At 43.4% G+C, this 26,657-nt stretch overlaps 2 protein-coding genes and 1 pseudogene across 2 annotated transcripts; 1 reads left to right on the forward strand and 2 right to left on the reverse strand.

The window, feature by feature from the left end:
• Positions 1 to 510: 510 nt before the first annotated feature.
• LOC125515678 (alpha-1,3-mannosyl-glycoprotein 2-beta-N-acetylglucosaminyltransferase) lies at positions 511 to 5,906 on the reverse strand. The gene is made up of 18 exons (XM_048681193.2): positions 5,610 to 5,906; positions 5,383 to 5,454; positions 5,224 to 5,299; positions 4,859 to 4,921; positions 4,343 to 4,377; positions 4,199 to 4,275; positions 3,697 to 3,742; positions 3,547 to 3,609; positions 2,895 to 2,961; positions 2,743 to 2,811; positions 2,585 to 2,654; positions 2,423 to 2,484; positions 2,243 to 2,333; positions 2,053 to 2,146; positions 1,868 to 1,930; positions 1,734 to 1,772; positions 1,481 to 1,651; positions 511 to 1,331 (listed from the first exon to the last, which is right to left on the reverse strand). The coding sequence occupies exons 1-18, from the start codon at positions 5,889 to 5,891 to the stop codon at positions 1,221 to 1,223; spliced, it is 1,551 nt and encodes a 516-aa protein (XP_048537150.2). The 5' UTR covers positions 5,892 to 5,906; the 3' UTR covers positions 511 to 1,220.
• An 8,994-nt stretch (positions 5,907 to 14,900) lies between these two features.
• On the forward strand, positions 14,901 to 16,237 carry LOC125513171 (putative serine/threonine-protein kinase PBL7 pseudogene; annotated as a pseudogene).
• A 6,369-nt stretch (positions 16,238 to 22,606) lies between these two features.
• Positions 22,607 to 26,600, reverse strand: LOC125515679 (protein FAR1-RELATED SEQUENCE 5). Its single transcript, XM_087529382.1, has 7 exons — positions 26,310 to 26,600; positions 25,932 to 26,229; positions 25,218 to 25,482; positions 24,435 to 25,125; positions 23,896 to 24,353; positions 23,525 to 23,812; positions 22,607 to 23,437 (listed from the first exon to the last, which is right to left on the reverse strand). Exons 3-7 carry the CDS (start codon positions 25,251 to 25,253, stop codon positions 22,835 to 22,837), a joined length of 2,076 nt encoding a protein of 691 aa, XP_087385508.1. The 5' UTR covers positions 25,254 to 25,482; positions 25,932 to 26,229; positions 26,310 to 26,600; the 3' UTR covers positions 22,607 to 22,834.
• Between the last annotated feature and the right edge of the window lie 57 nt (positions 26,601 to 26,657).

The following is a 26,657-nucleotide window of genomic DNA, read 5'->3' on the forward strand; positions in this document are numbered from 1 at the left end:
ACGACGACTCAAGGCTCAATCAACCAATCAATCAATCAATCAATCAATCCCATAATATAATTAATATAAGAGCGAGTTCGTTTATACTATGGACTGGAATGGAATGGAGGGAGGTTCAACTTTCTGTTTTTTCTTTCCTCTCTCTCTTCCTCAGGCAATAAATCAAATCAGTGTCATTATCTTCTTTCTTCTGGATTAAACATCATCAAATGGATGGATGGATGCATGGGACTGACTGACTTGATCCATTCCCACCTACCTCTCTCTTGATCCATTCAATCCATTCCAACCCAACTACTACCCTACTACACACACACACACACACACACACAGAGAGAGAGAGAGAGAGAGAGAGAGAGAGAGAGATATTGCTGACTAGACTAGACAGGACTGGACTCTTTTCACATGGACAGACAGCTTCAAACTTCAAAACCAGCATCACCAATATTCAAACACAAGCAACAATTTTCTTCTCTTCTCAAGCATAATGCCATGTCATGCCAGGTCAGCTAAAGGGAACAATTCTATATATTCTTGTTAGATCATCATGTAGTAAACACAGACACACACACACACACACACAAACTTGCTTCAATACAAACAAACCCTTTTACTAACTACACACACACAAACTTGCTTCAATACAAACAAACCCTTTTACTAACTACACACACACAAACTTGCTTCAATACAAACAAACCCTTTTACTAACTACACACACACAAACTTGCTTCAATACAAACAAACCCTTTTACTAACTACACACACACAAACTTGCTTCAATACAAACAAACCCTTTTACTAACTACACACACACAAACTTGCTTCAATACAAACAAACCCTTTTACTAACTACACACACACACACTTGCTTCAATACAAACAAACCCTTTTACTAACTACACACACACACACATGGATGAATGAATCCCAGCCAAATAATGTATCTCTGTGAATACATCTCTACACCGTGCGCTCTTCTTCCCTTACTCTCTTACTCTACTCTATCCCCTCCCTCGACTGTCGACGGACGGCGAAACCCCTCGAGACCTCGACTCGAGGGCGAAACAAACACCCGTCATCCATCCATCCATCATAAAAGGAAAAATATATCCTTGCCAACTGTGCATTGAATTTGCACCCATCCATTCAATGTTTTGCTACATCAGGGTGTCAACTTCCCCACGTCGACAGATTTCCCCCACCTTGGCAAAGCTAAGCTAAACACCGAGTTGGCGAAGAGAGTCGGGGCCCACCAGGTATATCCGTCTTGGGCTGCTCTTGTACCGGAACACCACCACGCCTTTGTAAGCCGCCCGTGGAACACCGTCCTGGAAAATAAGGGCAGAAAAATCAGAACATAAGCCATCGTGTTTTTTTTTACAGCAAAACTACTAGTCAGGTTGTATGCGTTTTCCAAAAAAATGTATCCAGCTAAATTGCAAGATTTACGAATTTTTAGATTGAGTTAGCAAGGGACCTTCCATTCTTCAAATATTCCAAACTGACGAGCTATACGCTCGAAGTCGCCCTGGTTATCGTACTGAATCCTTACGTCCACATCCAGATTGTGGGCCTTCAACAGAGCATCGGATCCATGCACAGGTGTGGCGCTAGCCACGTCTTTTCCAAATTTGGTCAAAAACTTGTCCTGATGTCACCAACACAAGTATTAGGCACCATCTTATGGAAACAGCAACTTTCTCTCTGAAGAACAGACTAATAATCCTTACCTCCGTCAGGTAGCTCAGGTCCTCAGAATTCCAGTCAATCTGTGGCCACAAGAGGGGCAGAGGTAAATTTCAGCAACAAACAGCTTATGAAATCTGTACAATAATGAATTATATGGGGAGATTGATTTGCATACATGAGCATCATTTAACTTGATAGGTTTCAGGTATTGATCGAAGAATTGCCCCATGCTTGATCCCTGGAAAGGAAGCATAAAAATGCAAGATTAAATGCCAGCAATCAAGGACCAATGGCTCAAATATTGTTACGTGTGCAAAAATGCAGTGATAAATTTGCATTGGTGTAGAGTAGCCAACATACATGCTCGCCAAAGTTGTATGTTCTGCATACTTCTGGTCGAATAAACTGCCGATCTTTGTGTACCTCCTTTAGCCTCACCCAGTCATCCCAATAAGTAAACTCTTGTCAAGGAAGAAACAGAAGATACAAGGTAGTTAAAAAAAGCATCATATCTGCTGATCTAAGAATCAGTAGGCAGCAGTAAGGATATGCTTTGGGCCACTTTGGTGACAGCTCCATCCATGTTGACTTTGTTAGCATCCATCCAAGCCCAGGAAAGAAGTCCGAACGGTAAAGAGCCTCTGCAAAGCGTTATCTAGAAAATTGAGCAACTCTCCCTTTTAATACGGAAATAAAGTTGAACAGAGGCCTATCAGAACAGAGAACTAACTTGGGTCATAAACAAATTGCTTTTGCCCGTTGTCATTCCAAGATGAAACAGCCATTATCGACCTTCAATACCACAACAATCACAGTAACGTAGTTAGACACACTTGATATAATTTCACTGTCTTGCCATGTAAGTATAAAACAGAGTACAGTTGTAACATACTTGTCAGTGTCAAGTAATTTCGCTGCAGCCTCAAAGTAGTCAAAGAAATCTGGGGCGATCTCCATGTCATCTATTAATCAATAAACCATGGAAATGAGATGGCGTGCGGAAATATATAGGAACAAGACAGTCAAAGAACCATCAAAAAGAGATCAGACCTTCCAGAATGATTACTCGACGGAAATCATGCTTAACGAATAGCTCATCCAAGGCCCATTTATAGTGGTCTGGGTTAAGAAACATCATTAGGACAAGAATCAATCACATCATCAACTCCTAAGAAAACACGCATCAATTGAGGACCACCTACTAGCTATCTTGTAATATGCAACGTTTTCTCCTGGTCTTTCAGTGCGCACAGGCTCAAGATCCACATGCTGCAACACATCAAAGGCAAAAAGAACACTGAGTGCTAGCTAAATAAATCATTTGCTGGTAGCCTGCACTCTCAGAAAAGTACTGGAAACGCTATGTAGAGAAGACTGAAACCAGAAAAGATACAATCATCCAAATTCAGAAACCTCCCCCCACCCCGTACGACTTCATTGCACATTTCTCATTGATGTTGTACCAGGGGCAGACCAATTCACGTTTGGACCATTGACATCACTGGCATCCACGTACATAACCTACTTTCCCAGTACCAAACTAATCTAGTGCCCTCTTAAAAAGCGGCACATCAAGATGCCACAAGTGAACATGTCTCCCTTGTGGCGAAGCCATTTTGCTGTGTCTCAAATGCTTCAGGTCCTACCTCCATCTAGATTTGCTACCGTCTCTCGGTACATCTACAGCTTCTTGCAGGCCAAAGTTTTATTTCAATTTTTGCACTCACATGTCTACTTGGTATGAGCAGTCATGCATAACATGTATCAGCTATGCTAACAATATTACAAGAGAAACAGAGTTGTTCGATTCTATCAGACAATTAAGAAGCATAAAGCAAGTGTTTCTTTACTCACCTGCATAAATGTTATTTGAGTGTAACTCAAAGCTTTCTTTTTTACTTCTCCATTTGTTCCATCCTGCGATTGGAAGGAGCAGTGTAAAATTTTCCTTCCCACACACTTAAAGATACTGAAAACAAGAACTGAAATTGCTACTACCAGTACCTGTGATATAAATAGTGGAAACTTTGAAGCAACTGCTTTCTGATACCTGGAAAAGATGTTGTCCATCATTTGGTCAGGAAGACTGTTGTACAAACTAAAGCTACATGGATGTAAAAGGAGCAAATAGGCTTCATAATCAGATTAGAGAGTAATTCAGTCACAGTTTCCTTAAGAGATGTTGTGTGATTGGTGAGGTGATAAAGGGTGCAACTTGATTATTATTTTCACATATAAGTGAGAGGTGTCATCAACTAAATGGGCTATTGGTGCCATTAGAAAAAAAAACAGCAGACATCGGAAAGTTTCTTCTTTTGGGAAATGAAGGAATGGAGATGCTGTACCAGAGTTGACTGGCAACGTGATCAACTGTGCAACTTGATTTCTAAGATAACTGACACAGGTGTAATCAATTTGAGTGGGCTCTTATGAAGTTAAACAAAACAGAAGACGTCGGAAATTTTCTTCTTTTGGGAAATGAAGGAATGGAGAAGAAAGAGCGTACTTGAGGATAGATTCAACTGTCCTCTGCAAATAGTCTGGTCGATTGCAAGCCATTATGACGACAGCAGCGACAGGAACCTGTTGTACAGAAAGAGATCAGGTCATTCCTGTAGAGCAATAAAGGTTAGCAAGATGAGATACATACCACGTCCTTGTTTATTAAGGTCTGTAAACTCCTCTCTGCATCCAAAAGAAATGTTAAAAAGTAGAGTTAGATTCTTCAAGCTCCTCATGTCTCAGTAACATTTTGGCATTCAGCCCAAACTGAATGTGTTGCACTAATTGTTAAACTCGATACCATTTATTGCGATGCCATATATTTAAACAATATTCCTAAAGTTGTTTCCACAAACATGGCCAAGGTCAAAATACTTTCCCCTTAGAAGTTTGGAAAATAATAGTTTGAAATCTGCTATAAAAAACACAGCCAATTCGAAGATGAAACGTCAGAGTATCGTCAATGTTCAACATGGTTTGGATGGATAAAACAGGTGGTAGTCTAGGACCTAATATGCCTGTACCATTATAATATATATATATATATATATATATATATATATATGATGAATAAAAGAAGAGGAAGCGTTGTAGATGAAATCCACAAGTAAGGCTAAAATAACAGAGGGTAATGAATGATTCCTTGCATACATTACATACTTACTTTCAAGATCTTGGATCAAAATCTTGAGCTGCACGCGCTCCTCGTCTTGGCGTACCTTCATCTCTGTTGCATCAACAGACAGGCAGGGGTTAATGTCATGAACTGTCCGCAGAAGCGCTAGAGTCAGGTTATCGGCGCGTGTGGTTGCATGGAACAGAAGAGCTCTTCCCAAAAATTATGTTGAGAACTAGTGTGTGTTGATAGAGCAAGGAAGACAGACAGACAGACACCTGTAATGCCTATCTCTATGTTGAGAAGTAGGTAACTAATTATGTGTTTGGAGCATTTGAACCTTGACGAATAAGAACAGATTTGTGAGAGCAGACTGGATCATGGCTAAGTAAGGTCTAAAAGTAGGTAGGTACCTTCGAGTGCGGCAATCTTCTCCTGCTGGGCGCTGACCTGGTCGATCATGGCGTGTAGCTGGCTCTCGCATTTCTCCTTCAAAAAAGTGCAGCTTGTTGGAATGAATTAGAGAGCCTTCAACTCTAGTGTAGGTAGAAAAGAAAAGAGAGAATCCTTACTGCTTCCGCGAGGCGTCCGGCGTCCATCGCCTGGGAATTAGAAGAAGACGACTGGGTGGAGAAGAGCCGCACCTGAACAAGAAGACGCATGCCAAGGGGAAATCACAATCAAGAAAATAGGATTAATCTGATTTGCAGGTGCCCCGTTCAGGTTCAGATCCCCCACCGGCGAGCCCGGATGGATCTGGTTCCACGGCGGAGCAGAGGGAGGGGGAGGGGATTCTTACCTGGATGTAGATGAAGGCGAAGGCGGCGGCGACGAGGAGGAGCCGGATGTCGCAGGGGTTGCGCGCCATCGCCGGTGGCGGCGGCGGAGCAGGGGACGAAAGACGACTCCTTGAGGCAGAGCAGTCGCGCCCTGTCTGTCCGTCTGACTGACTTGGGAGGCTCTGCTCTGCTCTGTTTTTCTTTCTTTCAGTTTTTTTTTTTGAAGGGTTCTTTCTTTCAGTTAAGGAAGGAAAGATGAGATTTTTACATACAATGAGGATGGATGAGAGTTTCACACTCATCACATGAAGAACCTTCTCTTCTCTTCTCTACTCTACTTAGTAATAATAAATAGTACTACTCCAACTCTAAGCAGTCACCAACAAAACCCCAACCATCCATTCCATGCCACCACTACCAATCTAATCACAATTACATAACCTACCAACCAGTACTTAGATAGAAGCATTTTATTTATTTATTTTCACACAAAGACTCGCAACAAACACGTCAAAAGCAAAAAAATCAACAAGACCCGACGCAAGTCTTCATTTTGGCCACACCAAAACTCTTGAATCCCCGCTCCACCTATCTGAAAGACGACATTCAAAACCACCACGACATGAGCCTGCCACGTGAGTGCGAGGAGGAGCTTGCTAAGGAAACAATTCATTGTTGCCACTCCAGAAATCGTAAAGGCGTGAGTCCAAAGCAAGACAAAGAAATGCACTATCGTGCTGCATAACCAGGTCCACCAGTATGGAGCCCGAACCAAGATGACACGGAACCAAACATCTTGATCGGCATTTAGGCAATGCCATCATAAAAGAAGGAGAAGGAAGCCAATTATTTAGCATACCGTTACTACTATTAATATTTGAAGCACCTAATTTGTTTTTACATGTGCACAAAGAACACGCCATGCCATGTACAGAGCACATGAATAATTCAATTCATTAGGGATTACCCAATTTTTATTCATTATTAGATCTACTTACACTAAAGAATGGATATACCCAATCTTTTAGATGATCACACGACAATTAAGAACCTTTCATATGTTTTTTTACATTTATTAGGAAACTTCTTAATTGGTACCTTCTTTTATATAGAGCATGGGATTTTTTTTATTTCTATCATGGTGATTTTATTTTTCATTACTTGGCAATTTCACTTTTTGGATCATGGCAACTTTCCTATGTGTGATCGACAAAAAGAAAATATAGATCACTGCATTTTTACTTTTAAGGTCATGACATTTTTTATTTTAATGTCTTCGTATTTTATTATCTTGTGCTTATGTGTTCAACATTTTTAAAATTTATGAATGATTCTTTTTGTACGCTGACGACATGGAATACATAATTTTTTTGTTTTCTATATTTTTTCATGAATTTTGTGTTGTCTTATAGAAAATTTTATTAGTCTTGCTTTTTCATAGTATCTTCGCAATTCTTTGCTTTTTTGCATACTATCTTGCAGTTCTTTGCTTTTTTCATACTATCTTGGCCGTTCTTTGCTTTTTTTTCATAGTATCTTGGCACTTCTTTGCTATTTTCATACTATCTTGGAAGCTCTTTATTTTTTTCATACTATGTTGGCCGTTCTTTGCCTTTTTTTCATACTATCTTGGCCTTCCTTTGCTTTTTTTTCATACTATCTTGGCACTTCTTTGCTATTTTCATACTATCTTGGAAGCTCTTTATTTTTTTTCATACTATGTTGGCCGTTCTTTGCATTTTTTTCATACTATCTTGGCCATTCTTTGCTTTTTCATACTCCCTCCGTTCCTTAATATAAGGTGTATAGATTTTTGAGAAAAACTCCAAAATATAAGGTGTATTGCGTTTCACCACTCGTTTGAATAATTTTTGAAGGGATTTGATTACATTTTCTTATATAGGGCAAGCTCCTCTATTTTCTCATGTCACATAAGAATTCACCAACCGACTTCTGCCTTGTGCGTGGAGGACCTGTGTGTGCGGGGAGGATGAGAACGAAGGGATGACGTAGGGGGCACGATCCAAAGATTTGACATCTAATCATATGGTGCAGAAAGTGACCAATCCATGCCTCGCGTCGGTCAACCCAAAGTGCTACCCAATCTGAAAACTACTTGCAAGCGGGGACAGTAACTTGCAAAACCCAAAAGTGTAGTTTTGTACCATTCTGATCAAAATGAACAGAACAAAAACAATAAGTAACCGGATTGGATCTTGAGGTGTATCTCTCCTTGTGTGTGATTTGAGTAAACTTATGTGGTGAACCTTGTTCTTGTGTGTTTCCTCTTTGTGTTCCTTTTGTTATTTGAGACCTCCTCAACTCCTCCTCAAAATTGTGAAGATTGGGCAACATCTAGGACTTGGTCCTACTCCTACATCAGTAAAGCTTCATGGACAGAAACTGAGAAATAAGGAAGTACAATGGCATCATGACAATTTTCTTACCATAGAGAACCAGCCTATTATTGCTCCGATTAAACAACGCAAAAATGTTGTGCCCATGCCTTCATTCGCAGTGGGTGTCGGTGTCAAAACCTGCGGATCTCGGGTAGGGGGTTCAGAACAGTGCGTCTAAGGATCGAATGTAATAGGAGGCAGGGGACACGATGTTTACCCAGGTTCGGGCCCTCTTAATGAAGGTAATACCCTATTTCCTGGTTGATTGACTTTGATGAGTATAGGGGTTACAAGAGTTGATCTACCTCGAGATCGTAATGGCTAAACCCTAGATGTCTAGCCTGTATGATTATGATTGCCTCTACGGACTAAACTCTCCGGTTTATATAGACACTGGAGGGGGCTAGGGTTGTACAGAGTCGGTTTACAGAGAAAGGAATCTTCATATCTGAACGCCAAGCTTGCCTTCTACGTAAGGAGAGTCCCATCCAGACCGGGGGGGGGGAGCCTTCTATTCTGTATCTTCACGGCCCATCAGTCCGGCCCGTGTCACATAGCCCAGACGCCCGAGGACCCCATAATCCAGGACTCCCTCGGTAGCCCTTGAACCAAGCTTCAATGACGATGTGTCCGGCGCGCAGATTGTCTTCGGCATTGCAAGGCGGGTTCCTCCTCCGAATACTTCAAAGTAGTTGATCAAAAGAACTATATCCGGCTCTGTACAATAGTTACAACCCTAGCCCCCTCCGGTTATTTAAACAAAAATAGGTTATATCTTCTGACAGGTTTTTCGGCGAGGCGTTGTGCTTCGGCCTTATTATTATTTCGAACCGTTTTTCAGCCTCCCGCTTCACGTTTCGAGACGCGGCATCCATTGACACGTCTCATCAAAGCAGAGATCATGTCCCCTTATTGCGGGATATGGATTTGGGTAATCCACCCGTACCGTTCGCACGACTCCTGGGGAACAAGCGAGTTTTAAGGCTCATGGGGGGATGCTCAATATTCACTGCCTTTACAAGAAGATAAGGATCCTGCTTTTCACCCCACGCCTTCTTCTTCTTCCTCAGCCCATCTGTCCTTGAGCTCAAGCGCCCCAGCTTCAACCCCTCCCGTCCCCAACTAACACTCCAACCATGTCCGGATCTGGAGCGCAGGGCAAGTGGATGGCCTCCTCCGTCATGGAGGAGAACATAAAGGAGCTCCGGGAAGCGGGGTATTTAGCCAAAGAAATCGCCCATCGGCTCCCTGCCAAAAAGCATATCATCCCCACACCGGAGCCCAGTGAGAGGGTAGTATTCATCCCCCACTTCCTTCGCGGGCTAGGGTTTCCTCTCCACCCTTTCGTCCGCGGACTCATGTTTTATTACGTGCTAGATTTCCATGATCTAGCCCCAAATTCATTCCTCAACATCTCAGCGTTCATCATCATGTGCAAGGCGTTCATCGTCATGTTTTTATGTCAAATGAGAGACTATTGCTTTGAATCACTCGTATCTTAATATTCATGCCATGATTAGATACATGATCAAGATTATGCTAGGTAGCATTCCACATCAAAAATTATTTTTTTTATCATTTACCTACTCGAGGACGAGTAGGAATTAAGCTTGGGGATGCCGATACGTCTCTATCGTATCTATAATTTTTGATTGTTCCACGCCAATATTCTACAACTTTCATATATTTTTGGCAACTTTTTATACTATTTTTGGGGACTAACATATTGATCCAGTGCCTAGTGTCAGTTCCTGTTTGTTGCATGTTTTTGTTTCGCAGCATATCCATATCAAACGGAGTCCAAACGGGATAAAAACGGATGGAGATTATTTTTTGAATATTCGAAGAATATGGGAAGGAAAATCCACGCGAGACGGTGCCCGAGGGAGGCACGAGGCAAGGGGCGCGCCCCACCCCCCTGGGCGCGCCCCTGACCCTCGTGGGCCCCCCGTAAGGCGGTTGATGCCCTTCTTCGGCTGCAAGAAAGCTAATTTTTAGGAAAAAATCACGGCAAATATTTCAGTCCAATCGGAGTTACGGATCTCCATATATATACGAAATGGTGAAAGGGCAACAGACCAGAACGCAGAAACTGAGAGAGACAGAGAGACAGATCCAATCTTGGAGGGGCTCTCGCCCCTCCCATGCCATGGAGACCAAGGACCAGAGGGGAAACCCTTCTCCCATCTAGGGAGGAGGTCAAGGAAGAAGAAGGAGGGGGTCTCTCTCTCCCTCTCTTCCAGTGACGCCGGAGTGCCACCGGGGGCCATCATCATCACCGCAATCTTCACCAACAACTTCACCGCCATCATCACCAACTCTTCCCCCCTCTATGCAGCGGTGTAACCCCTCTTTTACCGGTTGTAATCTCTACTTAAACATGGTGCTCAACGCTATATATTATTTCCCAATGATGTATGGCTATCCTATGATGTTTGAGTAGATCCGTTTTGTCCTATGGGTTAATTGATGATCGTGATTGGTTTGAGTTGCATGTTTTATTATTGGTGTTGTCCTATGGTGCTCTCCATGTCGCGCAAGCGTGAGGGATTCCCGTTGTAGGGTGTTGCAATACGTTCATGATTCGCTTATAGTGGGTTGCGTGAGTGACTGAAACACAAACCCGAGTAAGGGGGTTGTTGCGTATGGGATAAAGAGGACTTGATGCTTTAATGATATGGTTGGGTTTTACCTTAATGATCTTTAGTAGTTGCGGATGCTTGCTAGAGTTCCAATCATAAGTGCATATGATCCAAGTAGAGAAAGTATGTTAGCGTATTCTTGCAAACCTATCCAACAGCACCTACAAAGTACTTCTAGTTTCATACTTGTTCTAGGTAAAGCGGACGTTAAGCGTGCGTAGAGTTGTATCGGTGGTCGATAGAACTTGAGGGAATATTTGTTCTACCTTTAGCTCCTCGTTGGGTTCGACACTCTTACTTATCGAAAGAGGCTACGATTGATCCCCTATACTTGTGGGTTATCAATGTCTAGCCTGTATGATTATGATTGCCTCTACGGACTAAACCCTCTTGTTTATATAGGGCCAGTTTGGTTGGAGGCCTGAACAATGTGCCTGGAAAAAATCATTGCTTGGACAAAGCCTGAGATGGTAGATGTTTTTCGCCTGGCCAGGCTAGCCTGGTGCGTACTTGTTTGGTTCCCCTCCTCGCCTGTTGCTTTGTTCTTTAGTGGTTAAAATATTTCTAATGCTGCCAACGTCCCTTGATTAGCTTCAGGCACACGGCCAGGCATAGAAAACGGGAAGCCTGGGCCAGGCTGATCACACTGCCTGGGTTGGGAAATATTATTTTATTGGACTTCTTTAATCAGGCCAGGCTAACTATGGTGGAAGGGACGCCAGGCCAGGCACTACTCTTTTCTATCAGGGTGCCAACCAAACAACAACCAGGCAGGAACCAGGCACATCCCAGGCCAGGCTTGGAACAGCATGGACTCCAACCAAACACGCTCATAGACACCGAACGGGGCTAGGGTTGTACAAAGTCGGTTTACAGAGAAAGGAATCTTCATATCCGAATGCCAAGCTTGCCTTCTACGTCAAGGAGAGTCCCATCCGGACCCAGGGGGAAGTCTTCTATTCTGTATCTTCATGGCCCATCAGTCCGGCCCATGTCACATAGCCCGGACGCCCGAGGACGCCATAATCCAAGACTCCCTCAGTGGGCTAATACAAAACATGGACTAATAATTAACCAAAACCAGGTATTAAGAAATGTCAAGGCTGGCAATAAAAAGGCACATAAAAACAACCTTCGGATGAAAAAGAAGACTGGCGGTGCAGAAAATAGTCAGATCCCATGGTAGGGTACCTAGCGTAGCTGGAAGTCACAAATCAGAGGTCGCACGGGGAATTTACCCAGGTTCGGGCCTCCATGGTCGAGTAATACCCTACATCTTGCTTGTGTTTGTCGTTGATGGTGCATATATCTCGAGCAAGGGATTACAGAGTGATGTATGAGTATACCAAGAGTTGTTTCTATGGTAGTAGATGGGATAGAGAGCCCCCTAACCTCCCCTTATATACACAGTGAAGGTTGAGGTTTTACAAGGGAAGATTCGATCTAGGTCGCCGCCACCACCAACTTAGGGATCAAGATGGCCAAGGGACGTCACTCCCTTACTGTGGGCTCCCTCCTATTGTTGGATATGTGATGGGCCTCACGGTCCTACAGACAGGCCCCCCGCCGGGCTCCCTGTGGTGAGCCACCCCCGGTGTATGACATCGTCAAAGACATTAATAGATAAATGTCGAATGACAAGGCAAATTAGATGAAGGCTATTTCACTCTTTGTTGATTGACAACACTAAGAATAAAAAAGATTGATTATGAAGATATGGAAGTAGAAAAAATAATTAATAGCAACACAACTGAATTACAGATGAAAACCAAGGAATGAATAGTGAGAAAAAAGGAAGGTTGGAAATGGGAATAATGAAGAAACAAATACATCAAAAACTTGTAAAAAGAATTTTGGTTGAAGAGTAAATAAAGAGGAACTATGAAAACTAAAGTATACTAGCACAACAGAAAGAAGAAAGTGAAGATCAATGAAAAGGTAAAACACCGAGGGAGTATAAATTGACTAATGACCGGAGAGACCCCTGTTAGCAAATGAATGATGCCACGGCACTGAAATCAATACACAGCAACATTACCTTCACCAATCCAAGAAATACCATCAATGATGTTGCTCAAAATAAGTGCAGAGTCAAATGATTGTAGTCTTCTAGCTCCAAAGAAAGAGAATATTAATAAATAAAAATGAGAATCTCAATAGTGATATGATAACCTATTTGCCTTCTATGCATATTGCATTCTCTCTCATAGAATTAGAGAATACGAAGAAAAAAAACAGGAGTCTCAATATTGATAGATAGCTAAACTATATCAAGACTCATACAAATATGAATTATGCAAGCATAAAGACCGGCAAACAAAAATACCATAGCCTTATAGAACTAGGAGATTATACAATACTTGGAGCCTTGTAGAGATAGAAGTATTTATGATACTAAAACACACAAACAAAAAGGACCACCTACCAAAATCCTCTGCATGGTGGGAGGCGGGAACTAAATCATTACGGCTTTGTTCGGTTAATCCTCTCCCCAAGAGGATTGGAGGGAATTGGCAACGATTGGTTCATATTTTGACTTAGAAGAGGTTTAAATCCTCCTCAAACCCCTTCAATCCACTCGGATTTACACGCAACCGAACAAGGCCTACATGGACACAGTGCATATCTATAGGGGAAATCAAATGAATAGTCATAAGAGGATGTTTTCTTGCGGCTGTGCAGGAGGACAAAGGGAGAGCAGAGTGGTAACTGCAGACGATTTGCCTCCCCGCGCATAAAAAATCCATATGGAACGAAGAAGAATAACTGAGCATGGAAAAGGGGTAACATCAGCTACTTGTCGCCCCATGACGACCTCCCTGTCCATATCTTACCCCTCTCTCTTCCCTGTGCATAGCTCGTCCCGTCCTGGACCGAGACGAGCAGTTTCTCCCCTCCGGAGACAAAGACAAAATGAAGGATATCCTCCCCGTACCCCTCAAATCGGGTCGGCTTTTGGAATAAAAACCTCATGTCCAATGAGCCGACAGCATAACCAGAATGCCAAGTCGAGAACGTGCCAAGAATCATGCCAACCCCCGTTCCAACGAATGAAAAATCGACAGGACGCTAGTAGAGAATCAGTCGACTGAATTAGCAAAAATGTTTTTTTTCACCCATGCATGAGATGTTTTGCTACCCTCGTACTCCCTCTGTTCCTTTATATAAGGTTTGTTTGTTTTTTCAAAAGTCAAACAATAGCATATTTGACTGAGTTTTTAGAAAAATATATCAATATCAATACACATTTTATATCATTTGATCCATCGTGAATAGTATTTTTCATATTTTATCTACTACATCTTGCAGATGTTATTATTTTATTATGTAATCATGGTCAAACGTTCAAATGATTGACTTGCATGGAAATCAATACACCTTATATTCTGCAACAGAGGGAGTAATAGCTAATTCTCTCTTCTTTCAGTTGAGGTAATTGAGCATACATCAATTTTGAGTTTGGCTCATGGACTCCAAGAAGCCCAGTGTTTTGAAATTTTTTATCGAAAAACACATTTTAAGCTTAAAATAAAATCAAATTTATTCCGTGAAAACTTACACGAGTTCACCACATATCCATAAATATTCATTAAATAGTATGATAGACTGCAATCAATTTTATGTCCAAAAAATAAACAGAAAATCATTTTGACAATATGAAATATATTATTATGCATAATACACATGTATTTGTATATGCACACTTATTTGAAATATTTTGCCACATGAAAATGAATTTTGTGAGAAAAAAAGAGGGGGCTACCTGGAGACCATGCACCAAAAGGCATTAGGTTTTTTACCCTTTAGTTGTGTTAATTGGGTGGTTTTTAACATATTTTAAAATTATATTACTCCCTCGAATCCAAATTAATTGATGTTGGTTTAGTATAAAGTTGCACTCATTTTGTACTAAGTCATGGATGTTGGTTTATTCATTAAATTATATTAGGTTGTGATCATGTGATAGTTTTCACTGCACTTAAATAAAGATATTACATTTCATACCTTAGTGGAGATCCACATGTCACAATGATGTGGCGACTAACTTCACCTGTCAGTATTTATTCGTTAAATCCAACCTGACAGAATTGAGAGCGGTATGATAGAACAAGCCGCACATATCTTGACATAATATGAAACATTTCAACGAGTTCGACAAGATTTGTTAAATTTGACTGAATTTTAACATAATCGAGGATAAAAAAGTTGGCAGAGAGTGACAACCAAAACGTGGTTAATTCGAGCTCAAATAATGGCGGCCTTGTGTCGGCCTCCCGTTTTTTAGGCGGCCAGCGTCGCTCTCCTCCATTGGAGACGCACGGCTAGCTCTCTCGGCGCCTCGCCGGCCTCCGCCATGCCGCGCTGCTTCTCCTGGGCCGGCCACCGCCTACCGAGCCTCACCTGCGTCCCCTGCACCGGCGATGCCGCCGGCCGCCCGTGCAGCCCGTCCAGCCCCTCCAGCCACGCCGCGGAGACCTCCATGAGCCTCCGCCACCGCGGCGACGGCAGCGGCAGCGTGGCTGGCCGCGCCGCGCGCAAGTTCACGCTGGAGCAGCTGTCCGCGGCCACGGACGGCTTCTCCGCGTCCAACCTGCTCGGCCAGGGCGGCTTCGGCAGGGTGTACAGGTGCCACCTCCGCCTGGACAACGACGACGACGAGGCCGCCGCGCCGACGCCGGTGGCGGTGAAGCAGCTGTGCCGCGGCGGCGCGCAGGGGAGCCGCGAGTTCGTGGTGGAGTGCGCGATGCTGATGACGCTGCGGCACCCCAACCTGGTATCCCTCGTCGGCTACTGCGCGCAGGCCCAGGAGCGGCTGCTCGTCTACGAGCTCCTCCCCCGCGGCAGCCTCGACGCCCACCTCTTCCGCCCTCTCCCCGCCCAAGGCAATGGTGACCGGCCTGCGCTGGAGTGGAACACGCGGGTGAAGATCGCGCACGGCGCGGCGAGGGCGCTGCGGTACCTACACGAGGCGGTGTCGCCGCCGGTGATCTACCGCGACCTGAAGCCGTCCAACATCCTCCTGGCCGACGACTTCACCGCCAAGCTGTCCGACCTGGGGCTGGCCCGGATCGGGCCCTCCGGCGACGACACCCACGTGTCCACGCGCGTGATGGGCACCTTGGGCTACTGCGCGCCCGACTACGCGCTCACCGGCCGCCTCACCGTCAAGTCCGACGTCTACAGCTTCGGCGTGGTGCTCCTGGAGCTCATCACCGGCCGCAGGGCCTTCGACCCCGACGCCGGCGACGAGAGGCGCCTCCTGGACTGGGCCAGGCCCTACCTCGCCGACGTGCGCAAGATGTACGGCCGGCTGGCCGACCCGGCGCTGCGCGGCCGCTTCCCTCGCCGGGCGCTCTACCAGCTCGCCGTCGTCGCCTCGCTCTGCCTCCACGACAGGCCCAACCTCCGGCCGACCATGTCGGACGTCACCCGGGCCATCGACCACGTGGCCTCGCAGCCCTGGCAAGCCCATCATCGTGCCAAATCGTGCCAAATATGAAATGCAATCTTCTTGTTGTAGAAGTATATACTATGATAATATGAAGGTATGCTTATGCCAAATCATATGAAATTCAAATTCTACTCTACCAGGAATGAATGAATGAATCTGTTGGCCATCATCAGTTTGGATGGATGGTTGAGCAGACCTTGTTGGTTTGTGGATCCAAAGGGAGAAGAACACTTGTTGGTTGAGAAGAACACTCAAATAGTGCCTACATGAATCTGTTGGCCATCATCAGTTTGTGGATCCTGTTGAGCAGACCTTGGTAAACATGCATAGTGCTCCCACTGAAAGAAACATAGATAGTGAATACAACACTCAAATAGTCGTTTTGGCGGTCTCTGTATCCCCACCGTTCTTCTCCCTTTGGATCCACAAACTGCATTTATTACAGGTTGTATTTTCTAATAGGAGTAGAAGCCAATAGCCCTCGGCGTATATGCATGATGTATATCCTGGTAAGGCCAACATCTGTTTTGGCAGCTGGCCACTAGTGGGACCGTTTTCCTGTTTGGGGCTCATAATATGTTTCGATTTTGCTGGTTCCTGATGACATGCACCACGACGAGTTGAGCTGGTACACCATGAGAAATACTCTTCACACATGATTTAGGGGGTTTTTCTTTTTTTTGTTTTAAAAAAAAGTGGCTGTTTTAGGGGTTCAGGGGGTTATTTTTAGGTTGTTATTAGCTAGCTAATAGAGAGAAGTGTCCTCTCTTATATCTTTATTCTTGGTTTACCAACACTACTGCTATGTTCATTTCACCCGCAGATATATAATAACTCGTGCATGCTCGCATCATACATCATCATATATAATAACAAGTCCTACTAATCAAGCATCATCATACAACTTCTACTCGTTATTAATAATAAGTCATACGATCATCATCCTCATAGTCATCGAACCCAACCCTACATAATTGTTCTTAGCACATGATCATCAGTATCAGGTAGGACCTAAACACACTTAAGATAAAATAGCATAAAATAATATAGACCCTGACTCTCCATTATGAAGAATGGAGATCATCCTGTCTCCAATTCTTGCGCCTCGCTTCCTTTTGCTTCCAAGAAGCTCCTTACGACTGTCCATACATTTTTTCCATTCTTTGATTGTCATGTCTCCACTTCTTTTAGAAATCCGGTATGGACAGTTGAGATTCGTAGGATGACCTGGATATATGTTCAAAACACGAAGGCTGCCGCCATTCTGATACATCAAATGAGGCACACAATCCTCTGGGATTCTCCGTTGAAAAACATAATAATAACTTCGTAGTTAGCAATGATGTACTAGTTTTAGAAGTATGCAAAAAGATGCACGGATGTCGTAATAGTAAAAAATCTTACCGGGTATTTTCATGGTAGTTACCGTAGTTCAACACGTGCACTAGTGGCACGTATTGACCATAATGTTGAGGAGTTCGATTGTAGATATTGTAATTCTCAAGATCATTACAAAATCCAACCAGATGAGTTTTCTCCTTGTAAGTTAACTCAGAGCCATCGGTGTAGTAAGTTCTATCTACCATCTTCTGCACATTCTTTGATACTTCAAAATAAGCTGTCAATGGAAATAAGCTGTCAACTATTTTGAAATGAAAAATATAAATTAGTTAATAATTAACTATGTTTGAGAAACTCACATAGCGGTAGAACTGGAGGCGTATCAACAAGGACCCAAATGTCCATATTGTCTTGCTCGATTTCAGGATCACCAAGATCCATGGTGACAAGCATACCCTCATCAAAACCATACAATTTGCAAAATGCATCCCAATTTTTGCAACCAAAATGGGTTACGCTCTCAGCATTATACAACTTTACTTCAAAATCCACATCATGATGGGTCCTTAGGTGAATTTTCTTCGTTTCAAAATTTTCATGGTCTTCAAAATCCATCCTCTCCAAGACATAGCATCTTGCATGGCATGGGATAAACTATACTCGAATTGTAAAAGATGAAAATTACACGTTGAAATAGTTGAAGTCATGCTTAATTATGAAAAAAAACACTTGTCGTCGTTGCGTACCGTTTCAACTTCGAAGGTCTCCTCGAGCTTAATGCTGAAGCGCCGACCATCGTCCAGGTGAGGCCTGTCGCACTGACCTCGATCGTTGTGGCACCAGTCGCACTCCCCCGGGAGACTTCCGTCGTCCGATGATGACATTTCCTATACGTTCATAATTCAAAGACTAAATTAGATCATTATTATTCAACTAATCATATGCATATGCCTTGCATAGTGCTCTCCAATTTGAGCATTCAATAAGAAAAATCAAATCGCAAAATAAAGTAGTATTCAAATTAGGATGCATTCAATTATAAGAAAAACTACATCATCTCCATGTGTCCGTACATCGAATATTATCACTAATACACGTCGAATACTATCATACATATCGCCAGTACAGCTAGAACCGTAGCGCCCGATGGGTATCGGCGCGGGCGGTGGACACCCAAAGGGAAGGAACCATCACAAGATCATAGCTCCAGTGAGATCCCTGAAGAACCTGCCAGGTATTCTCGAACCTGCCCTCCAACGCAACCATGTAGCGACGGACGTGCTGGTCCTCCTCGCTGACACAGTGACGTACCACCTCCGCGGTGTCCGGAAGCCTCGGCACCGTCACTGGCCCACGCGACCGCCACCAAATAAGGATCGGGTCAACGACGGGCTGGCTCCTCACCAAGCTACGCCCCCCGGAAGGTAGCGCCTCCCAGTACCACCCCGGCGGAGCCCAGTCCCGGACATGGCCCATCTGGTCAAGCAGGTGTCGTCCTCCGCCGACTCGACGACGAGGATGCGGAATAGGCATCGTCCACGTCGATGCGGGAATAATTGCTTTAACTAAAAAAATAAACTAGTTCTATTAATTTTCTTGCTAAAAATAAACTACTTCTATAGTAAAATAAACCAGTTTTTATTAAATCAACTACTTACTATAAATAGAATAATGTAGTACTTACTAAAAATAAACAAGTTTACCTAGTTCTAACTAATTCCATTAAACACTTTCTAAGTAGTACTAATTACTAAAAGTTATCGGGGAGGGGGGGTATATCGACAACGACATACCCGATAACAAAAATAAGAAGAGGAAGAAGACGAAAAAAAGAGGAGAAGAAGAAAGGAATAGAAGAGGAAGAAGAAGAAAAAAAAGGAGAAGAAGAAGGAATAATAGAGGAGAAGAAGAAGGAATTCTTCTTCTTCTCCTCTATTCCTTCTTCTTCTCCTCTTTTTTCTTCTTCTTTTTCATCTTCTTATTTATTTCTCCTGTTATTCCTCTCCTCTTCTTCTTCTTCTTCTTATTCTTCTTCTTCTCTTTCTTCCTCTTCTTATTTTCCTTTTTTCTCTCCTTCTTTTTCTTCTAAATATGAACATATACGTAAATTGACAAAGATAATTCTATGAACAAAAAAAAATCATAAAAATTCTATGAACAAAATTACAACAGAAAAAATCATAAAAAATCTATGAACAACATTACAACAGAAAAAAATCATAAAAAATCTATGAACAAAATAAAAATTCTATGAACAAAATTACAACAAAAAAATTCATAAAAATTCTATGAAAAAATTGACATATTCTTTGCATATATATGAACACACAAACTTTTGCATATGCAACAATAATATCACCAAAAAAATGTATGAACAGTAAAAAATTCTAACTTTTGCATCTAAACTATACATCTAAATTAACTACAACAATTCAATTAACTATACATCTAAACTACGCATCTAAATTAACTACAACAACTCAATTAACTCTACATCCTAAATTACGCATCTAAATTAACTACACATCTAAATTAGGAAATTACGCAACGGGCCGGGGCGGCGATCGACGAGGAGGCCGGCAGGACACGGGGGCGACGGTGAGGGGCGCGGCGACGGCGACGGTGAGAGGCGCGGAGACGGCGACGGTGAGGGGGCGCGGCGCGACGGGCGATGAGGAGGCAGGGGCGGCGACAGCGACGGTGAGGGGCACGGCGTCGGCGGCGAGGAGGCAGGGGGCACGGGGCGGCGACGGCGTCTGCGGCCGCGCGGGACGGCGTTGGAGGCAGGGCGACGGCGAGGCGCAGCCTGGCGGCGTCGTTGGGCGGGGAAGAACGAACTGAATAAAAAATTTCACAAGTGCTACTTATATAGACGAAGCATTGGTCCCGGTTCGTGACAGAAACCGGGACGAATGCCCCCTGTAGTCCCGGTTGGTGGCACCAACCGGGACCAAAGGCCACTTTTCGGCAGCCCAAAGGGCGGGAAGCGGCGGCCTTTAGTCCCGGTTGGTGGCACCAACCGGGACTAAAGGGGGCATTCGTCCCGGTTTCTGTTACGAACCGGGACCAATTCCCCCCTTTAGTCCCGGTTGGTGCCACCAACCGGGACCAATGGCCTTGCGCTGGCGCGGTGGTGGGAGTTTAGTCCCACCTCGCTAGTTGAGAGTGACCAGCACCTGTTTATAAGCTCCGCTGCCTCTTCCCTCTCGAACTCCTCTGAAATGCAGGCTTATGGGCCTAATTGGACACTGCAATGTTTGTGGGCCTACTGGGCCTTCTGCGGGCCTGAATCCTGGCCCATGGTTGGGTTTCTAGTCGTATTCAGGCCGTGCTGGCCCAGTAGGTGGCATTTTTTTTTCTTTTTTTCTATTTATTTTTTGTTTCTACTTAGAACTAAATACTTATAGTTTTTTAGTGATTTCTTTTTTCTTTTAGGTCACAAAAATTATAAACTTTCTGTTAGTGCCATTAGCTTTAAAATTTGAATAGTTTAAATTTGAATTTTTTAAAATTTGTGTGAATCACTAGTTTATGAATCACTAGTTTACTAAATTTGTGTGAAAACACTTTGTAGAATAGTTAAAATTGATTTTTGAGTCAATCTTTTTCCTGCTATTTAATAGTAGGTGGCACTTTTTTTGTTTTTTTGTTTTGTAGTGATTTCTTTTTTATTTTAGGTCACAAAAATTATAAACTTTCTATTAGTGCCATTAGTTTTAAAATTTGAATAGTTTAAATTTGAATTTTTTAAAATTTGTGTGAATCACTAGTTTATGAATAACTTTACTCAATTTGGTAATTTTAGTTAGTCATAACAAATATTATAGCATTTTTTTCTTTTTTGCTATTTATTTTTTCATTTCTACTTAGAACTAAATACTTATAGTTTTTTAGTGATTTCTTTTTTCTTTTAGGTCACAAAAAATAAAAACTTCTCTGTTAGTGAACATAGATGCACTTATAGAGAAAATTAAACATAAATTCATAATTAATTTCTATTTATGAATTTAGGTCCAATTTCCTCTATAGGTGCATCTATTTTCACTTTGAGAGGAGCTCAACAACGCAGAGAGGGATGGGCTTATAAACAGGTGTGGGCGCCCTTCGGTTGGCGAGGTGGAACTAAACTCTGGGCCAACCCTTTGGTCCCGGTTCGTGGCATGAACCGGGACCAATGGTGGTGGGCCAGGAGCCAGGCCCATTGGTCCCGGTTCGTTCCACCAACCGGGACCAAAAGGTCCAGACGAACCGGGACCAATGGCCCACGTGGCCCAGCCGCCCCCCTGGGCTCACGAACCGGGTCCAATGCCCCCATTGGTCTCGGTTCTAGATTGAACCGGGACTAATGGGCTGACCCGGCCTGGACCGTTGCCCCCTTTTCTACTAGTGTTATAAAAGGGGACATGCTTGTGATGTTGAGAGGCCTAATAAATCCGGACGGAGGAAGTACTGTTTAAGTTACGATAATTAATTATACTCAGGATACCATGGAAAATCATCGTAAGCAGCCAGCAGAATCGACGTCTTAGACCTGTATTAAGCACCTGACTAACTGTATATTCTTGCTTCAGTTGTACACAGCTAGAATATAATTAGTTCCCTCGCAAGAAAAAGAATATAATTAGTTCAAATCATGCTAATTTATTATTTTTCGTTTAGCCACTGATTGTTGGTTAAATCTCAAGATCACAATGGAAAATCAACATAAGTAGCCAGATTCAAATTTTAACCCGGCGCCAGTACAGATTCAGTACCTAGCTAGACCATACTAATTAGTTCTAATTAACTCTGTTTGTTTAGGGCTAAAAAAGGATCACTTAATTATCAGCATCACCTGTACGAATACCTGGAACATATTCTCCATCTGGTTCCTGCATCACCATCACTAAGAAATCCCGCGACTAGTTTTTGAACCTTTCACCGGCACGACGCGGTGGGTTAGCTGATCATTCAATGCAATAGTTATTGAGATAGTTATTGCGTGCAGGCCACTGCCCACCTCCCCAACTGCACTCGCTGAGATCAGCCACCAAAAGGAGACTCTCTCTTCTACTGTTCTTCTTCCCCATAGGTCAGCTCCCTGGCGAAACAACCTGCTAAACCACAACACGAATATGAGGCTTAGGTTCGGCCCGCTGGGAGTAAGAATTCATCATTTTAAAACCAGTTCCTACATAAGATCATCGACCTCAATCTCAATAACTATCATCATGACAACGAACCAGACATATGTTTATAGATTCTTAATTGACGATCTATAATTCTAATCATCATATCATAAGTTGATACTAGGCGCACCAACACACTGTCAACTAATAATTGACTTAATAGTACCGTACACAATATTTAGTTGTACTAGTATTCAACAAGGGAGGAAATATCCTGGCTCAAGTGAAACAATTCAATCGTGTCTACAGTATTTCCTTGCCACAGCTACTTCTCCTGTGACCAAGCACACCACAATTTGAACACTTGGGAGCTTTCCTGGGAGGTTTTGGGAGGTCGCCGCGGTCAGGACAAGTGGTGCTCTTATGACCTTCCTTTCGACAAATTTTACAGAATCTAGACCGTTTCACGGGCTTCTCATAAGGCGGCTTGTCCCGGCTTGTGGTTGGCCTTCCCATTGTTCTCTTCCGTTTTGGGGCGCTGATTGAAGAGATGACGTCGTCGTCTCCATCTAACTCACCGCCTTCCACTCTATCAGCTAGTGCTGCAGCTTCCCTATCTGCAACACCCATACCATCTTGTTCAGCAGAGATCGGTGCCAGCTTTGCTTTAGCTTGTTGCAGCAGTAACATGGCTGCTTCATAAGACTGTACATTTGCATCACCCATTTGAACAAGCTCTAGTGCAGATAAATAAAGCTTGGTGTGTCTTGTCGTATCTGATTTGGGCCGCCCTTGATCGTTTTGATACATTACTAGATCCTCAGGGAGTATGTCCCGCGCATCCCTAGTCCAACGCTTGACAACATGTTTCGCTGGGATCTCACCAAGGCGGAGATGTAGTATAACCTGACAATCCAATGCCATTATTGATTGACAATGATCTCGTATCACAAAAGTCAGCACAACAAATTTAATGGAGTTCGACAGAATTACCTTGATCGCATGGCAGCAAAGCATCCCAGAGTGGGCAAAGAACCCACACTCACATAGGAATTCATCCTTCGTCTCGTTTGTTTCTACCTTGAAGGTAACTCTGCACCATTTCTCTCTTGATGCCGAGTCAACATGGTGTGCAAAATAAATTTTGTGTGGAACAACTTCCTCGATGTCATAAGAGCCGGATTTGTACAACTCGTCTCCAAACTGCTCAAACATAGTTCTGGTGTAAATTCTGCTTGCATGCCATTCAAGGGGAAAGTTCCCCTTCAGAACAATTCCTGCCTATGATAACATAAAATTAATATAGACACGACCATCAGCATCTAACTAATTCTGCCAAGAAAAATACACAATAAAAAACTTACTATTGATGTCCTCTTTTCCTGATAACTCTCCTCAGACTCGCGATCAAACTGTATCTTCTCGAACTGCTTAACAAATAGATGCATTGGGCAACCAGGTGGGATGTATCCCTTCAGTAGGTGATTGGCACTTTCACTCCTCCGTGTACTGGTCATCTTCGCACAGAACACTCCCATGAAGTAAGGCTTGGCCCACTTCTTCCGCACTTCATAGACCTGGGTCAGGAATGGATGCTTCTGCAAACCATACTTTGTTAGCATATCACCCCACCCAGTTTCAAATTCTTCTACCGTCAAAACATGGTGAACAAGCATGTGGAAGTCCGTCTTGAACTCTGATTTCTTGCCATACAGTACTCCAAGGCTCTCCTTAGCCTTCCGAAGAACGTGCCACTTGCACCACCGGTGAGTTGTGTGAGGCAGTTCATCAATAATCGCCAACTCAATAGCGCGAGCTTGGTCTGAAAAATGTCAATCATGAATAAACCAAGACACCAAGTTCAGGTACATAAAATTGGAACTCGGAATTATGCTTGTCTCACCTGTTAGTATAGTTAGTGGAGGCTTCCCACCAACCATTCTGATAAATTCCTTGAACACCCATTTGAAACTTTCGACCTTCTCGTCCCTCATCATGACACCACCAAATATAATACTCTGGAAGTGATTATTTACTCCTACAAAAAACCCAAAAGGCATATCATACAAGTTTGTACGGTATGTTGTGTCGAAAGTTATAGCATCACCGAAATACTTGTACTGCTCGATCCCCCTGCCTGTCGCCCACATAAGTGTTTTTACACGGCTCTCTTCATCAACTTGGACGTTGTAAGTAAAATCACTATCTGCTGCTTTCAGATCCTGGAGTAGACTTACTGTCTTGGTTGCATCGTTGTCCGATTGCTCCCTGCTCAACTTGCCACACAAAGTGCGCAAAGCCCTCTTGGTGAATGGTACATTCTCCAATGTGCCAAAAAAACTTCCAACAATACTGTACACTTTGCTAAGGCTAACATTATTCTCCCTGAGCTGTTGCACCAGATTTCGAGTGTACCTGTCGATGTGCCTATGAGATTTCCAATGCAACTTCTCTCCGCAAGTCAGGGACACCCGGTGGTTGTGAACTGTACGGTGCTCGCATATGTACCATCCATTGTCGGACGACCTCAACAATCTGATCATCGCTGTACACTCGCACCTGGTGGACCTGCTGTTTTCTTTAACGGGCTTCCCCTGCGAGACATAATCATGAAATGAGACCCAATTTTGTTGGCAACCAACAATAAATGAATTATATTGTTGAATTGTCATGGGGTGAAACATACCGCGCAGGCACAAACGATTTCCTGCATGCACTTCATTCAGTGAACGTTCAAACGACTCTTTGCGAACCTAACACCGAATCCGCTTTCCCACGAATATAGGTTGTAGAATTCGTAAGCCTCGTCCAGTGAATCAAACGATTTGCCAACAGTTGGGTTAATTACAACTCCCTCCTTGCGCTCAACAAATTCTCTAACGGATATTTCCAGAGCACTTTTCCTATTTGGATTGAACTCCCTTTCAGTGGCAGCCCTCCCTATTCTCACCCTGCATAATGACAAAGCAAATTTTACCAGCTTCATCGCTTATGCGTTGTCAAAATTTTGGCTTGGCGGCCAGTAGCATAATTAATGTGATTCGTCCATCACACAGACCAACAATCTCATGCAATGGAGTAGTATTATTCCATCGTTAACAGTCTTATCAAAAATATAAATTAATCAGCAGAAACCTTTGTTGAATGAGCCACCAAGGTTTTCAGCAATTAACAAACATAAGACGTACTACTACTATTCACTAGATTCCTGTTTGGGAAAATTAGTTGCTATTTGCTGTGAATATCAAATCAGGAACATACAGAATACTAACCAACGGAAGCTACATGTACAGTATATTCTTATCAACATTGAACCCACATACAGTATTTCGTAACTGCTTTAAGCACCAAATAATTTCTAATATGCCAGTTCAAGGAATAGTTTTTTGCAAGTACATACCTTTTAGTCCATCCAGATGTTGCCTCAGCGACCTCATCTTTGCCTCCCGAATCCCCCACAACAGCGTCATCTGCACTAGCCTGAGATGAGGCGGATCCTTGGGCGCCAGAGCTCTCGAGCACCACCGCTCTTGCAGCACGTATCGGGACCTGAACATGCTTCTCCGATGGAGCACCCGATTCTCTCTAGCACCCCTAGCCTGGACATAAATCCAGATGACACCGAGCCATTTTGGTCTATCTCGCCGACGGTCCTCCTTGATTCAGCAGAGGGTGGCGGAACAAGGCTTTGTGCGCACCTAAAGAACAAATCTTGCCGATGTGATTCAAAAACGACACTCCATCGAATTGAATACAATAGCAGATCTCGCGAACTCACCCTGATAGTTCAGCGTCGCCAAGGAATTCCATGGGCCGCTCGTCTCCTCCAGACTAGCTATGGTGGAAATCTCCGGGGACAGCACCATGCGAAGAAATTTTGGGCGCCCGGCAGAAATCGGAAATCCGGAAGAAGAACTGGATGGATTTGGATATGGGGATGGTTGGGGAGTAAAGCTCGGGCCTGGCATGTCATTAAACCTGTTGAGCACTGTTCATGTTCCTTCGCTTGCCCAACAGCCCAAGCCGCAACTACTTCTGAACCTAGCATTGAAGTGAGCATTGAATCTGACGCGTTATGTTCTGACTCAATACAATACTATATACCACTGTCCGTGTGTATAACGAA

Source organism: Triticum urartu, chromosome 6A (genome assembly GCF_056163025.1).
Source record: "Triticum urartu cultivar PI428250 chromosome 6A, HENAU_Tu73, whole genome shotgun sequence".
In the NCBI taxonomy this organism is placed as follows: Eukaryota; Viridiplantae; Streptophyta; class Magnoliopsida; order Poales; family Poaceae; genus Triticum; species Triticum urartu.